Below are 16,638 nucleotides of genomic sequence, written 5' to 3'. Positions count from 1 at the left end.
TGCATTGTATATTCTGCACCAAGTATGGTCACTTCTGCTAAAGGGAAATGGCAGTGCCAGTCAAAGTCCTTTCAGAGTCCTTGGTGGGGTAGACGGATGTCGTCCCTTGTTGTCCATAGTGGGTAGTCAGTATTATCACACTTTGACAACCTGTGGGGGTAGAAAAGCATGTGGCCGTGATATCTCTGAGAATCAGCAGCTACCCTTTAAAACACATGTAGCTCTGATCTCTCTCAAAAATGTCAATCGTTACTCCTTAACAATCTGTAGATGATGATGTCTGTTGAACAAAAAGTGGAGGCAAGGTACGCTCCAACACATGGCGAGAGGAAGAGCGCTTTGAATGGAGGCTGGCGCGTGAGTGAGGAGGGCCCCGTCCCCCTACCCTCGGCCCGCAGCCAATCTCTCAGATTCACGTGAATAAATTCGGTTCCACAAGCAAACTATGATACTTAGCGCAATGAGAGAAATCGCAAAATCAACCGAAATTTTCAAGCAAATTATAGAAAAAAGCCCGATCTAAATCCGTGAAGTAGTTCTCTCATGAAAAGCGGACAGATATACATACAGATGTTGGATTTTATATACAGTATATATATACATATATATAGAGAGAGAGATATAGATATAAAAACACCTGTGTGCATGGGGCCATTTTTAAATTAAAATGTAGTTGTGTGAATGTGGACTAACAGTGCCATTGTTGTCAGCGACCAGAGCCACATGTGAATTTCCCCTTGGGATTAATAAAGTTTAATCTAATCTAAAATTTCTTATTCTATATTTTCCTGAATTTCTGTAGCAAAATCAGATCAGCAAGTGTGTGCCATGGTACATAATAAAATTGTGTGACATGCAGATTGACACGTTGTAACTTATTAAAATTTAGGAATTTCAAAAAAATAAAATATCATATAAATCATGGATGAAACCAAGCACCCTGGTCACTAAAACTGTTTTCTGGTGAATACTATTTCTCTCTTTTTTTTTTTTTAATTTGACAATCATTTAAAAAAAATCTGAACCTCACAGCAGGTCTCCAAATCCTTAAGCTCTGGGTACATTTCTGGTCGGGGTCTCCTCAGCGAGGGGCTTGCATGGAGTTCTTCTCATAATCTAAAGACATGCAGTCGGGTTGGTTGGTGTTTCTAAGTTGGCTCAGCATTATATGAGTTTGTTCTGTGATGGACTGAATGGCTGTTATCTGCCATGTGCCTGAGGCTGTCAAGACAGGTTCCTTTACCCAATTTCAACTAATGGACAAATGGAGCAATGAAATCTGAGACACTTACACGTTCACTGAATAAATTATTAGGAACTCCAGTAGTACTGCTTATCTATGCAAATATCTAGTCATCCAATCATGTGTCAGCAGTGCAATGCATAAAATCCTGCACCTACAGGTCAAGAGTTTCAGATAATGTTCACATCAATGGGGGAAAATTGTGACTTAGACTGTGGTATGATTGTTGGTCCCAGTCAGGCTGGTTTGAGTATTTCTGTAACTGCTAATCTCCTGTGATTTTCACACACAACAGTCATTACAGCTTACATAGAATGGTATGAAAACTAAAAGATCTACTGGTAATTTAGATAACCACTCTATACAACTGTGGTGAGAATTAAAGTATCTTGGAATGTACTACATTTTGAAACTTGAAGCAGATAGGCTACAACAACAGAAGACCATTTTGGGCTTCACTACTCATGGCCAAGAACAGGAAGTTGAGGCTACAGTGGGCACGGGCTCACCAAAGCCAAACTGGGGAAGATTAGAAAAACATAGCCTGGTCTGAAGAATCTCAATTTCTGCTGATTTGCACAGTTGGTAGTCTCAGAATTTGGTGCCTGCAGTATGAATCCATTCACCCAACCCGCCTTGTGTCAATGTTTCAGGCTGGCGGTGGTGATATAAATGGAATGTTTTCTTGGCATGCTTAGGTCCAATTAATACTAATCAATCATCACAGCCAACAATATTTGATTATTGTTGCTGACCATGTGCATCCCTTCATGACCACAATCTACCCATCTTCTAATGGCTACTTCCAGCATAATAATGCAACAATGTCACAAAGCAAAAGTCACCTCCAACTGTTTTCACCTCTTGACAATGAGTTCAGTGTTCTTCAGTGACCTTCCCAATCACTGGATCTGAATCCAATGGAACACCTTGTGGATGTGTGAACATCACAGCAGTCATCAAGAAGGCTCAGCAGCGGTTACACTTCCTGAGGGTCCTCAGAAAGCACAACTTGAACTCCAACCTGCTACTGACCTTCTACAGCTCATCCATCGAGAGCCTGCTGATGTACTGTATCACAGTATGGTACGGTGGCTGCACCATGGCAGACAGGGAGAGGCTTCAGAGAATAGTAAAGGCAGCACAGAAGATCATCGGCTGCCCTCTCCCCTCCCTGATGGACATTTACACCTCCTGCTGCCTCAGCAGAGCAAACAACATCATCAAGGACAGCTCCCACCCTGGTTCTGATCTGTTTGACCTGTTGCCCTCAGGGAGGTGCTACAGGTGCATCACAACAAGGACAAACACACTCAAGAACAGTTTTTTCCCAAAATCCATAACCATTCTAAACTCACACATGCACTGACTACACAGTCTAACCCCCCAACCCCTGGACTTCCTTCTATCTGTCAACTGTGCAATATCCAATATCTAAATGGTACTGATAATAACTGTGCAATATCTATATACTGTACAATATCATTACTCTCAGGGTCCAACATCCACTACTCACTGCACATGATCATTATTATTGTGCAATATTTAAATAATGTGCAATAACCTAATAGTGCAATAGTTATTTACTCTTTCCAATATTTAAATAATGTGCAATAACCGAATAATACTTCTTTGCATTTATATAGCGCTTTTCTCACTACTCAATGCGCTCAGCAATCGCAGGTTAAGGGCCTTGCTCAAGGACCCAACAGAGCAGAGTCCCTATTGGCATTTACGGGACTCGAACCGGCAACCTTCTGATTGCCAGTGCAGAGCCCTAGCCTCAGAGCCACCTCAGAGCAATAGTTATTTATTCTTTCCAATATTTAAATAACTAGGGGGCTTCGCTCGCCAACCCCCGAATTTGGTTTTCTGGATACACACTTTTAAGATTTTTTTTTTCTTTGAATTGTTGCTATTTCATTAGTTTCACTTTTATTTCAAAACTTTTGTAAAAACAATTTTTGTAATCTTGCGAGTCCCAATATGCTGAATCTTTTTAATGAGGTCAGGATAGGTTTCTCTGTTTGGAATTTCAGCACAGACAAAACGATCAACATCATCAGCAGTTAATAATTTTTTTTTACAAAATAAAAAAGTAAGTAAAGTTCTGCATTGGACTCCTGTCTGTACAGTTCCAAAAGTACATGGGGTTACCAAGGTGATACCCCAGCTTTTCTCTAGGTTTTTGTACAAGGGCTAGACAGAATGTTTTTGACTCCTGGGGTAAATTTAGCTTTTTAAATAAGCAGACAGATAAATATATATACATTAACAAAGTAACCAATAAATGCATGTGCGGTAAACTCTGTTTTTGAAGATTCTTTATTTGTCACATGCATAGTTATACAGGACAACACGCAGTGAAATGCATCCTGATCCGCTTATCAGAAACTGTGCAAAGTTAGAAGAATACCAGTTAGATTAACAAAAAGTTATAGATTGAAAGATAACAGTATAGTAGAACATAATAAATAAGTAAAATTATGTGAATGAAGTAGAATTAAGTGTTAAGGTGCAATAGTGTAGTAATTATTGTGCAAAACCAAAGTTAGACTGGTGCATAGTTAAACGAGGCAGTTTGTTTGCGCTACTGTGATCTTTACTTTCTTTTTTTATATTTTCTAATTTTCCTACTTTCATATCCTTTAACTTTCTCCACATGTGTATAGCCCCAATGTTTTTTTTTGAGCCTTTCTAATTTCCCTGGTTTCATAGTCTCTAACCTGCTCTGCATGTGTTTAGCGTCAATGTCTGTAAACGTCTTTATGAAGTTCTACTTTGTCTTTTACTCTTTGTCTTTTAATTCTGAGCCGGATTGGACATGTTTTTTTTTCAATTCCACTTGTTCCGGGCTGATAATTACTTTCCTTATTTTCTGAATGTGCACCTCGATTATTCTTTTTTGCTCTTTTTTCTGTCCAACGCATTTGAGTCTCTTTTCTCCGTGCTGCTCTCTTCTTCGCTTAGATGTCGACATTTCATGTATAATGTATTGTCCTTATACGCTTTATATGCGCTGAGAGCCCTGGATCTGTGTCTGCTCAAATCCTTCACAAGACTGAATGTTTTGCTGCCTATTGTCCTATTTAATAGATTGTAAGCAGGGCGTGTCTTTGGTCTCGCGGGTCTTTAAAATGTCTTCCGAGAAGATCACGTTTTGCTTTCCAGGACAGGATTTCTTTTTATAATAGATAGATGTGCAATAACCCAATAGTGCAATAGTTATTTATTCTTTCCATATGTATATAGTGTCGCAGAACTTTTTTTTGCAACTTTTTGCACCATTTGTTTTTTTATTTGTTGTGTTTTACATATATGTTTGCACTGGAGGAGCTGCTTTTAATCTCATTGTACACGTGTATAGTGACAATAAAACACATTCTATTCTATTCTATTCTATTCTATGTGGTATGTAGAAATTGCTTGATGCAATTATGTCAACATGGACCAGAATCTCAAATCCTTACAAATAACTGAGGCTGTTTTGAGAGCCAAAGGAGTCCCTACCCAGTGTTAGTATAGTAGTCCTAATAATTTGCGCAGTGAATGTAAAATAAAACCCTCAGACTTCATTCCATCCAACAATTCAAGTATCCATTTGGTGCCTATTGTGGCAGAGAACCAACCCTGGACAGTTGCTAGTCCATTGTAGAGCATCGTCACCCACACATTTACACTGTACCAAATGACAGAACATACACATCTTTGGGATATAGTAGGGAAACCAGAATACCTGGAAAAAAACTCACACAGACTCAAGAAGAACATGCAAATTCCAAACAGGTCGTCACAAAGTTGGGACTTGACCCAGGATCTCTGAGACAGACTTTGTCTATTCAACTTAAAAGGAATAAAACCAGAAAAACACATAAACAATGACAAGAGACAAGTTACCTTATTGACATTGTATTGGGACACAACTTTCCATCTTATGACCCACCTCTTCCAGCCTTCATCAGTGAATTTGCTGTACATGGTGCGTTAAGCTGGGGTAGGATGCCATATTGAATCTCTTTTTGTTATTTATTTTTTTTGTCTTTTGTAGCAACCCTCCACTTTTAACCAGGCGCGACAAATTGTTCAAGCCAATGGCTTCGGACTGCAGGGACTCAACAAGGGCTTGACTTCCACCCTGGGTCGTCACGGTGTGTTTAACATGATTTACTTTGGCTTCTACTTCAATGTCAAGAACATCTTTCCCGTCTATCAGGTAACTTATCCTGTTTACCTCTAAATGTGTTTCCAGGCCGTAATGGTGTGGTGTCAAAGCTAAAGATAACAGCTTAGTTGGCCTCAGTAGTTAAAGGTTGTTCTCATTTGTCCATAAAATCCTTTCCTTCCAAATAATGGTCTCAAAAGCAATTTACAGAGACAACAGGGAAAGACATTTATCATCCGCAACTGCCTGTTTGCTCAGTTGAAACACTAGATGCTGCTGATGTAAAGTTAGCATAAGACCCTCTTTTTGATCCTGTAGATTTTTAGAACGATTCCTAGACAGATTAAAAAATAAAATCTAAAATTGATTTCATTTGTTGTCATTCACAAATTACCAAGTGTAAGACCTGATCCTGTCTACACCTGTCCTGGCTGAGGTCCAAAGCAGCAGCCTAGCCTCTACCTCCACATGATCTTATGTTAGACTAGGCAAGTTTGGGGAATGAATGAGTGCTTGAGCACCGCTGTTTTGGTTCAGACTGGAAACTGAAGATATTTATTCCGATAAACAAAATATAAAAGCCTTCTGCTTCTGAAAGCAAACTTTCATAACAAACCAGCACTCAATATGTCACAGAGAACAAGTTTTGTTTTGTAATATAATGAAATTCTCTCCCTAGGAAATGAAATGTGGGGAAAACTTGAAGACTTGATGTTCACTGCATTGAACTGAATCAGTGCTTAGGATTTTGTTATTACATTTGTAGCGTGTGGCCGGGGCTCTTGCCCGGCTGGGACGCCTCCACATTGGGAGGACCGGGGGAGCAAGCATGGCCAGAGCGTTACCTCCGCCGGGACGATAGATAGATAGATAAGGCATTATATAATAGATACATACATACATACATACATACATACATACATACATACATACATACATACATACATACATACATACGCCTCCACACTGGGAGGATCGGGGGAGCAAGCAAAGCCAGAGTGTTACCTCTGCCGGGACGATAGATAGATAGATAGATAGATAGATAGATAGATAGATAGATAGATAGATAGATAGATAGATAGATAGATAGATAGATAGATAGATAGATAGATAGATAGATAGATAGATAAGGCATTATATAATAGATACATACATACATACGCCTCCACACTGGGATGACCAGGGAAGCAAGCATGGCCAGAGCGTTACCTCCGCTGGGACGCTAGATAGATACATACATACATACATACATACTTTATTAATCCCAAGGGGAAATTCACATACTCCTGCAGCAGCATACTAATAAAAAACAATATTAAATTAAAGAGTGATAACAATGCAGGTATACAGACAGACAATAACTTTGAATAATGTTAACGTTTACCCCCCCGGGTGGAATTGAAGAGTTGCATAGTGTGGGGGAGGCAACCCCCCTGGCTTTCAGCGGTCCCTCAGACTCCTGCAGGGCTACATGGGAGTTGAGTGTGGTGCAGCCCTGTTGGGATCCACAGGCACCTCCAGGGGGTGCTGCATGTGGTATAGCGGGTCCACAACTCTTGTCAAAAGGGCTAGTTTTTAAAATAAATAATCACCGCACTCGCGGCTTAGTGAGGGGGCGTGGTGTGTGTGTGTGGCCGAGCGGTTCCTGGGGAATTCGTGATGTGAGCGAACCTCGCTTAAGTGCACAGGTGAGGAGCCATCTGCATCCGTAATTGTTCCCGGGAGCTGCAGATTGCCACAGCTGATCCACGTCCCCGTAATAAATAGAAGCACGAGGCGGCTAGGAAGGAAGAAAAAGAAAGAAACAGAGGTTGCAGGAGTGAGGAAAAAGGCAAGAAGCAGTGAGGAGAAAGCTGGTGTGTGTGTGAGAGAGAGAGAGAGAGAGAGAGAGCGAGCGAGCAAGCGAGCGCTCGCAGGCAGCTGGACAGTGAGCCCTAGCGGGTTGTTTGGCCAACACCTTGGGCAATTGGTAGTGGTCGCTCCCACTGAGCATTGTGAAGAGCGGGAGTGACCAGAAGAAGGATGGAAGACAGCTGGAGTCGGGAGGCTTGGAAAGTGGATTCCCCAATATGAGCATCCTGGCCGTTGGGGGAAGCCAAGTCTTGGTCTGGAGAGAGCGGAACTGAAGCCAGGGATCGGGAAGCCTCCAGATCAGCCAAGTGGAAAGAAGGTCAACTGCAGGTGGAGTGACTCTCCTGTTGCGAACCCCAATGGGAAAAGCAGGGGAACCGCCAGGTAAAAAGAAGACACCAGGCTTTGTTTTTAAAGAGACTGCTTCTAGCCGTTGTTTTAACTTTGTTGTTTTTTAAAGAGTTTTTCAATTGGATTTTAACCTCCACCTTTCACCTGTTTTTACTGGATTATTTATTTAAGGAAGATTTTTAAAAAGTACTGCACTCATTTATTTTGAACAGTTGTTTTGTTGTTGTTGTTTTGGCACTTGTTTACACCATCCCCTTGCTCCATTTGTTGTGCCTCACTGCCTAGCTCATCGGTGACATTACCGACGGTGTCAGGTTCAAGGGCTCCCATAAGGAAGATAGGAGCGTGGAGCAGAACCCACATCGTCACACTGCAGCAGGAGCTGCTGAGCCCTTATGGGCAGTTCTTCCGCCACACTCGAAAGTGCTGCCGAAAACGAGTAATCAAGCACCTGGAGCACTTCCGGGTGCGTTATAAAAGGAGCCAGCAGCCACTACTCGGAGAGCTAGATTCGGGAGGAGGAGCGACGAAGCTTGACCCGAGGAGTGAAGGAGGAGAAGGAAAAGAGTAAAGGAAGGGATTAATTGTTTGTGCAGTACTTGTGCCGGGACTGTGTTATACTTGTGGGGAATGGGGAAGGTGTTTCCCACAAGGGAAAAAGAAAAATAAAACTTGTGTGCCGTGAACTCTTGTCCCACATGTAACTGTGTCGGGTTCAGCTTGCGTTGCCAGCCTGGTGGGCCACACATTCTTAAATATTAAAGATGCTAGGTGAGAACCAGACCTGGACAGAGAATCACTTCACCATAGACCACATTCACGCACAAACTCACGGAGTGACAGTTTTTGGTGTGCAGGATACGATGCTGAACATCAGACCAGGAGGTGGCTTGTTAATCCATCCATTATAATGTGTGAACTATCACTTCATCTGCCCACAGGATAACTCTTAAGACAGTTTGTCTTCCACCCGATGCTAACTCGCCTAGATGAGGTTGAGTGACTTCTTTTGTCTTAAACCCAGGAATACGTCTGGTGCTAGGACACAGCCTGTTGGAAGTACTTCCAGGTCAAATGTAACTCCCCAAAAGCAGGGATCACAAATCTTTATAGTGCCCCCTGGCAGCAGTTGTGAAACCCAACAGGGCTGTTTCACAGCACTATAATTGTACATTTGGATACCGAGACCCAGAGGTGCTATCATCTAGCATACCGGGGGGAGACCATAGTCACGTCCCATAGTCTCCCCTTGTCCTTCCAATGCACTGGCAACCCAGCTGGGTAACTTTCTGTAATCCATGCCCACCAGGATGCCAACACACTCTTCACATTTTCCAACCTCTTGGAAAAAACGTGAAATGTAGACTAACGCCCATCCTTCACGGGGTGCCAGCCCATGGGTGCTGTCCATCACATTATGCACTACAGCCATTTTTGCCACAGAATATTGGAAAGAGCTATAATAAGATATCTGAACAAACAGTTCTGTCTGTCATGTCTACTGTTCAAAGAAAAAAATGTCCTTTTCTTTTCTGCCAGTAATCAGCGTCAACCAATTAATTACTAAAAAGGAGTGTTCAATGTAACCTCTCAACCTGAGCATGTGGTTAGCAAAAAATGATCATTTATATATTGAAACCCTTCATTTAAGACCCATTTTTAAACAGGAGTTGAACCAGAAGAAAAAATGTCAAAACAAAACTAAATTCATAATCGGGTGGATCAAAATCCTGTCGTCAGGACCAAAACATATGTCAAGAATTGCAGTGAAATTTCAGAGCCGAAAGATCATTAATCAGAAACACTCCAAAAGAGAAAAGCACTAACGAAGGTCATGTCTGTCTCTGCAATCTTGGATGGGATGCCAGCACTGACCTTTTAATCTGTTGTGTCAATGCTGTGACCTCAGAGTCCACATCCCTTAACAATGGGAATCAAAAAGTAGTGGCACTCATAAACAAAAATAAATGGTGTTGGAAATTTAGTTGAAATGAAGCTCACAAACTGGTGACAGTTTTGGATTCCTCATGCATAAAAACCCCAAATGTGCATAAAAGATCTAAACAAAACATGAATAGTAAAAAAAAAAAAAAAATAACTTTTTAATTAAAGTATTATAATTAATTATGAAGTGTCCATGTTATCATGTATGTGTGTTGGGGGATCACCTTCCAGGCTTGTTGAAGCTATGTACTTCCACTCTGGGACATGAGGGGTCAACTGTCACTAGCAGCATCGTCTCCTTTCTCACCCACAGTTCCAAGTAGATACCCCAGGTGGGTGATTGACTCCGCCCCTTCCTGGTTGGAATCCTGTAAAAGGCGACTGCCCCCAGAAGGAGGCGTCTCACTTGGACCAGAGCTGACTGCAGGTTGAAGCTCTGCCATGCAACCTGCTCTACTAACCCTTGCCTATTGTTTCCAGTAGTTTTGCATCATTGTGTTCCTGTTTTCATGTAATAAACGGGATGACCCATTTGGCACCCAAACATATTTTGGGATTCCCTGTGTTTTCCCTCGACCACGGTGTTTAACTGTCCTGTTTAGTTTAATGCATTGTTACAATAAAAAAATGGAGAAGGACTAGAGTCCCAAACAGGAAAATTCCTATTTAATGGGAATTAGTAAATAACTAGGGGGCTCCGCCCCCTGCTGGCTTCGCTCGCCAACCCCTGGTCTTGGGTAACCCGAAATAGATTTGAAAGAGATTATTTATCTCCGTCAGTTGTGGTCTTTCGTTTTGAACCCATGCCTGCTTTGCTTCCGCAGTTTCAGACGTGCATTGTAGGCGCCTGCGTTCATTGATCTTATCCAGGTGGGCTCATGTTTGTATCGTTGAGCTGTATTGTGTTTGAATTTGGTGTAAAGCATTCAACGGTTTGTACAATCCCAAGCAGCACATTATTCCTAACTTCACTCCGCAGTAGTGCCACTCACAATATGGCGGTGACGCCTGTGCCTTTCTATCTTTGTGGACCTGTGGGGCCTCCGTAGCCTCTCACATTTGACTCTGGGGTGCAGCGCAGAATCCTCTTTTGTGTGTGGTTGTGTCATTAGTGGTAGCTATGGGCACGTTGTTGCTTCATTTCTCATTCACGTTAGTTGAGCTCTTTCGTTCTTGGGCCGTGACTCCTTCATTCGCGGTGGATACGACTTCGCTTGCAGAGAGACGCGCGCCTGCGCAGTACGTCTCATGGTCCCATCGCCGTGTCCCTGCGTCCATATCCGGTTTATTCTCGGTTAGTAATATGGATAGGAATATTAAGATACTGCCAGCAAAACTAAAGACGCCCTACATTAGACTGAGTTTTCTTTAATGTCTGCTTGGCTGGTTAATGAGCCAGGTGGCCAGGATAGTGGAGTGGGACTGGCAGAGAGTGAAGTGGCAAGCAGGGTCAGCATGTCCGTTTCTTCCATGGTGTAAATCAAAGTCTTCAATGTGCACTTCAATCACATCTGAATAGATAGATAGATAGATAGATAGATAGATAGATAGATAGATAGATAGATAGATAGATAGATAGATAGATAGATAGATAGATAGATAGATAGATAGATAGATAGATAGATAGATAGATAGATACTTTATTAATCCCGATGGGAAATTCACATTCTTCAGCAGCAGCATACTGATACAATAAATAATATTAAATTAAAGAATGATAATAATACAGGTGAAAAAAACAGACAATAACTATGTATAATGTTAAATATTAACGTTTACCCCCCCGGGTGGAATTAAAGAGTCGCATAGTTTGGGGGAGGAACGATCTCCTCAATCTGTCTGTGGAGCAGGACAGTGACAGCAGTCTGTCGCTGAAGCTGCTCTTCTGTCTGGAGATGATCCTGTTTAGTGGATGCAGTGGATTCTCCATAATTGATAGGAGCCTGCTGAGCGCCCTTCGCTCTGCCACAGATGTTAAACTGTCCAGCTCCATGCCAACAATAGAGCCTGCCTTCCTCACCAGTTTGTCCAGGCGTGAGGCGTCTTTCCTCTTAATGCTGCCTCCCCAGCACACCACTGCGTAGAAGAGGGCGCTCGCCACAACTGTTTGATAGAACATCTGCAGCATCTTATTGCAGATGTTGAAGGAAGCCAGCCTTCTAAGGAAGTATAACCGGCTTTGTCCTTTCTTGCACAGTGCATCAGTATTGGCAGTCCAGTCTAATTTATCATCCAGCTGCACTCCCAGATATTTATAGGTCTGCACCATCTGCACACAGTCACCTTTGATGATCACTGGGTCTATGAGGGGTCTGGGCCTCCTAAAATCCACCACCAGCTCCTTGGTTTTGCTGGTGTTCAGGTGTAGGTGGTTTGAGTCGGACCATTTAACAAAGTCATTGATTAGGTCCCTATACTCCTCCTCCAGCCCATTCCTGATACAGCCCACGATAGCAGTGTCATCAGCGAACTTTTGCACATGGCAGGACTCCGAGTTGTATTGGAAGTCCGATGTATATAGGCTGAACAGGACCGGAGAAAGTACAGTCCCTTGTGGCGCTCCTGTGTTGCTGACCACAATGTCAGACGTGCAGTTCCCAAGACGCACATACTGAGGTCTGTCTTTAAGATAGTCCACGATCCATGCCACTAGGTATGAATCTAATCCCATCTCTGTCAGCTTGTCCCTAAGGAGCAGAGGTTGGATTGTGTTGAAGGCGCTAGAGAAGTCTAGAAACATAATTCTTACAGCACCACTGCCTCTGTCCAAGTGAGAGAGGGATCGGTGTAGCATATAGATGATGGCATCTTCCGCTCCCACCTTCTCCTGATATGCAAACTGCAGAGGGTCAAGGGCGTGTTGAACCTGTGGCCTAAGGTGGTGAAGCAGCAGCCTCTCCAAGGTCTTCATCACATGTGATGTCAGAGCAACAGGCCGAAAGTCATTCAGCTCACTAGGACGTGATACCTTTGGGACTGGGGTGATGCAAGATGTTTTCCAAAGCCTCGGGACTCTCCCCTGTTCCAGGCTCAGGTTGAAGATGCGCTGTAGAGGACCCCCCAGCTCCGATGCACAGACCTTCAGCAGTCGTGGCGATACTCCATCTGGACCCGCTGCTTTGCTGGCACGAAGTCTCCTCAGCTCTCTGCTCACTTGCGCTGTTGTTATTATGGGTGGAGATGTTTTTCCTATGCTGGTATCAGCAGAAGGATGTGTGGAGGGTGCAGTACTCCGAGGTGAGAGTGAGAGTGGGTTAGGGTGGTCAAACCTGTTAAAAAAGTTGTTCATTTGGTTTGCTCTCTTCACGTCTCTCTCAATGGTGGTACCCCGCTTCGAGCTGCAGCCAGTGATGATCTTCATCCCATCCCACACTTCCTTCATGCTGTTATTCTGCAACTTCTGCTCCAGCTTTCTCCTGTACTGCTCCTTCGCCGCCCTGAGTTGGACTCGGAGTTCCTTCTGCACGCGCTTGAGCTCATGCTGATCACCGTCTTTAAAAGCCCTTTTCTTCTGATTCAAAAGGCCCTTGATGTCACTTGTAATCCATGGCTTGTTGTTAGCATAGCAGCGTACTGTTCTTACTGGAACTACAATGTCCATACAGAAGTTGATGTAGTCAGTAGTGCAGTCAACAACTTCCTCAATATTCTCATTATGAGATCCCTGCAGGATATCCCAGTCTGTAGTTCCAAAAAGTTCTCTCAGAGTATTCTCAGCCTCCAGGGTCCACTTCCTGAATGATCGTGTGGTTGTAGGTAGGACTCTAACTTTTGGTTTATAGTGAGGCTGAAGCTGAACCAGGTTATGATCTGCTTTCCCAAGCACAGGCAGCGGGGTGGCGCTGTATGCGTCTTTAACGTTTGCATACAGTAAATCAATAGTCTTATTTCCCCGGGTGTTACAGTCCACATACTGGGAGAATGCAGGCAATGTTTTGTCCAGCGTCACATGGTTAAAGTCTCCAGCGATTAGCACAAGCGCCTCAGGGTGCTGCGTTTGTAACTTAGCAACAGCGGAATGGATGATGTCACTCGCTGACTCCATGTCTGCCCGAGGAGGAATGTATACAATAACAACAATGACATGTCCAAACTCTCTGGGCAAATAGTAGGGACGTAAACTTACGGCCAACAGTTCGATATCCCTGCAGCAAGTGGAGATTTTGACGTTAACATGTCCAGAGTGACACCACCGTGTATTAACATAGAGAGCGAGTCCTCCTCCTTTGTGCTTACCACAGGTACTTGCATCTCTGTCCGCTCTAACTGTGCTAAACCCGGATAGCTCCACGTTGGCATCTGGGATGGTGTTATTTAGCCACGTTTCGCAGAAACACAACAAACTGCATTCTCTGTAGGTCCTTACATTTTTCACCAGCGCAGCCAGTTCGTCGATCTTATTTGAGATTGAGTTTACATTCCCCAGAATCACAGAAGGCACCGAAGGCTTGAAACGCCACTTTCTCGCAAGCCGCTTCTTTTTTAGCTTAGTGCCGGCTCTGCTGCCATGATACCGCCTTCTTACCTCGTCGGGTAAATATGGAACCACACCGGCACTGGCATTTGTTCTCAGCGCCCGAAGTTGAGTACTTGAATAGGCGAGTCTCGGCGTGTTAAAATCCATGCCCACGTTGTAAAAGTAAGTGTGTCCAGGGAAGGAATCCACATAAAATAAAGTGGTAGGAGTGATCAATAAATAAAAATAGAAAAATAAAAGTAGAAAAGTACACATACATATACAGTCATACACGGAGCTGCTGAAAAGGCTGCCACTCACGGTGGCGCCGGATGCAAGGAAATCATTTGTGAATAGTTTGATTTGTAATTTTAAACTGTGGAGGAGGAGGAGAGGAGAGGTTGGTAGCATGAGCTGATTGCTGCACCCACCACACGACAAACCACCTGGATTGGGACCCGAGTGCCACAGGTGACACCTCAGGACCACACAGGAACAATGTTAGAGCGGAGGGTTTAAATGAAGGAAAAATGTGTCTTTATCCCAAACATTATGTAGTATGAGTGTTGTACCATGTTAACCATTACGAATGTAATGAGAAGTCAAGCAAGGGGTCTGAGTTGCCTCTAAAGCTTGCATATTGTAATCTTTTTAGTTAGCCAATAAAAGGTGTCATTTTGCTTGACTTCTCTCAAACATTATGGAAGGTACTATATATTTATGTGATGGTGTAAGGGTTAGTGCAGCTGCCTCATGGATCCTGTGTTCTGTCTGGTTATTAGTTTGCACAGTTCTCCTATGCCAGTTTGGTTTTTCCTCCAGGTGTTCCAGTTTTCCTCCCACATCCCCCCTGGAGAAGTGCAGGTTAAATTAATCAGCAACTCTGAACTGTATGAGTCAGTGAGGTTTGTTTGTCTGAGTTGACCCTTCCAGTTAATTGTAGACTTGTATCTAATGCTGCTGATTCAGTCTTCTGCCTCCGGTGACCCTAAAATGACATAAAGTGAGCTTGAGATTATTGTTATTTTACATATGTATATTGTGACAGAGTGCCAGGGTTAAAAACAGGCAGAAAAGAGGACAACAGAGCAAAGGCCAGGAATGGGTAATCCTTTATTTGGAGGACCCATGGTAGTTGGTGATCTGGGTTGACAGCTGTACATTTAAACATAATCAGGATCATCGTGAAATGTGTTAAATAAAAAGTGGTAGATACATTATTAAATCCATCCATCCATTTTCCAACCCACTGAATCCGAACACAGGGTCATGGGGGTCTGCTGGAGCCAATCCCAGCCAACACAGGGCACAAGGCAGGAACCAATCCCGGGCAGGGTGCCAACCCACCGCAGGACACACACCCAGCATACACTAGGGCCAATTTAGAATCACCAATCCACCTAACCAGCATGTCTTTGGACTGTGGGAGGAAACTGGAGCGCCCGGAGGAAACCCACGCAGACACGAGAAGAACATGCAAACTCCACGCCGGGAGGACCCGGGAAGCGAACCCAGGTCTCCTAACTGCGAGGCAGCAGCGCTACCCACTGCGCCACCGTGCCACCCACATTATTAAATGAAAAAAGAAAATCAAGTAATAAGAAAAAAAAAAAAAAACTGACCAGCTGATATCCTGGGGGGGCGACAGTTCTCTGGCGCATTAACCAATGTAGTTCCTTGGCCTTCTGTCATGCTCTGATTTCAAGGGATTCCTGTAATTAAAGACAATTGCTTCTACAACTCTTGTACAAGTATTTATTCAATTACATTCATGGCTGTGTCTCTCGCTCTCTCCCTACACGGATTTCTTCCTGACTACATACACATACAGCGTGCATGCGTATACTGTAAGTGCCTGGTAATTCTTTTTAAAGAAGTAAGCCAGAGCGGCAAGCTCACCAGTGCAATGGCAGGCTACACTCACCAGGGTCCTAAATGCACGGCTCAGGGATTCCATAGCCATTACTTTGGCTTCTCCCTGCTTTTCTTTCCAAAAAGCAAGTGTCCCCGTGATGGGGGATTTCGCCGGTTCCTGTGTGACACCGTTTGGGACTCTCCACACCATTTCAGGAAGTCAGAAGGAACCCGGCTGGTGAGTTTGCTCAGGGGCCTCCTTAGCCCTTAACCACCGCTTAGCAAGGGGCCGTCTTGCTAGTGCCGCTCGCCTGTGGGCTGTTAAGTGGGGAAAGCTGTGAGTCACTGTAGCTGCATGTGAACCTCAATTTGAAAAAGCTGTTGCCGGGAGTGGGGGCTGGTGTGGGAGGGTCAAGGGCTTCAAGAAGAAAGCCAGCGACTGGGATTAGCCCTTCATTTGTGTGCCTTTCCTTGGGAGTCTCTTCAGAGAGGCAGCGTGGCGGAGGCACTGCCATTTGCAAAATATTCTGGCCAATTAGCTAATAGAGCTCTTTGGATCTGTGCTATTTTGATACAGTAATACCCTTGTATGATGTGGAGTCCAATTATACAAATTATCCCCATATGCTTTACCAGTCTGCCTTCATGAACTGTGTTTATAAATCCTCCTCAAGGAAATGTGAACTTTGGCAATTTAGACCATGTGTGAAAATGGAGCCAATCAGATAGTGCTGAAAAAAAGAAGGAGGAAAAAAAAAATGCACTCTGCTACCACAG

General features: G+C 43.6%; 1 protein-coding gene across 1 annotated transcript in view; it reads left to right on the top strand.

Annotated features, from left to right (window-relative positions):
* The window catches only part of slc25a21 (solute carrier family 25 member 21), a 544,109-nt gene that overhangs the window by 485,809 nt on the left and 41,662 nt on the right, over positions 1-16,638 (top strand). The window contains exon 8 of the mRNA XM_028821245.2: positions 5,292-5,456. Coding sequence (XP_028677078.1) covers positions 5,292-5,456 — 165 coding nt within the window. The remainder of the gene's footprint in view (positions 1-5,291; positions 5,457-16,638) is intronic.

The sequence above is a fragment of the Erpetoichthys calabaricus genome, chromosome 16, assembly GCF_900747795.2.
Source record: "Erpetoichthys calabaricus chromosome 16, fErpCal1.3, whole genome shotgun sequence".
Lineage (NCBI taxonomy): Eukaryota > Metazoa > Chordata > Cladistia > Polypteriformes > Polypteridae > Erpetoichthys > Erpetoichthys calabaricus.
This window is presented reverse-complemented; position numbering and strand designations above follow the sequence as displayed.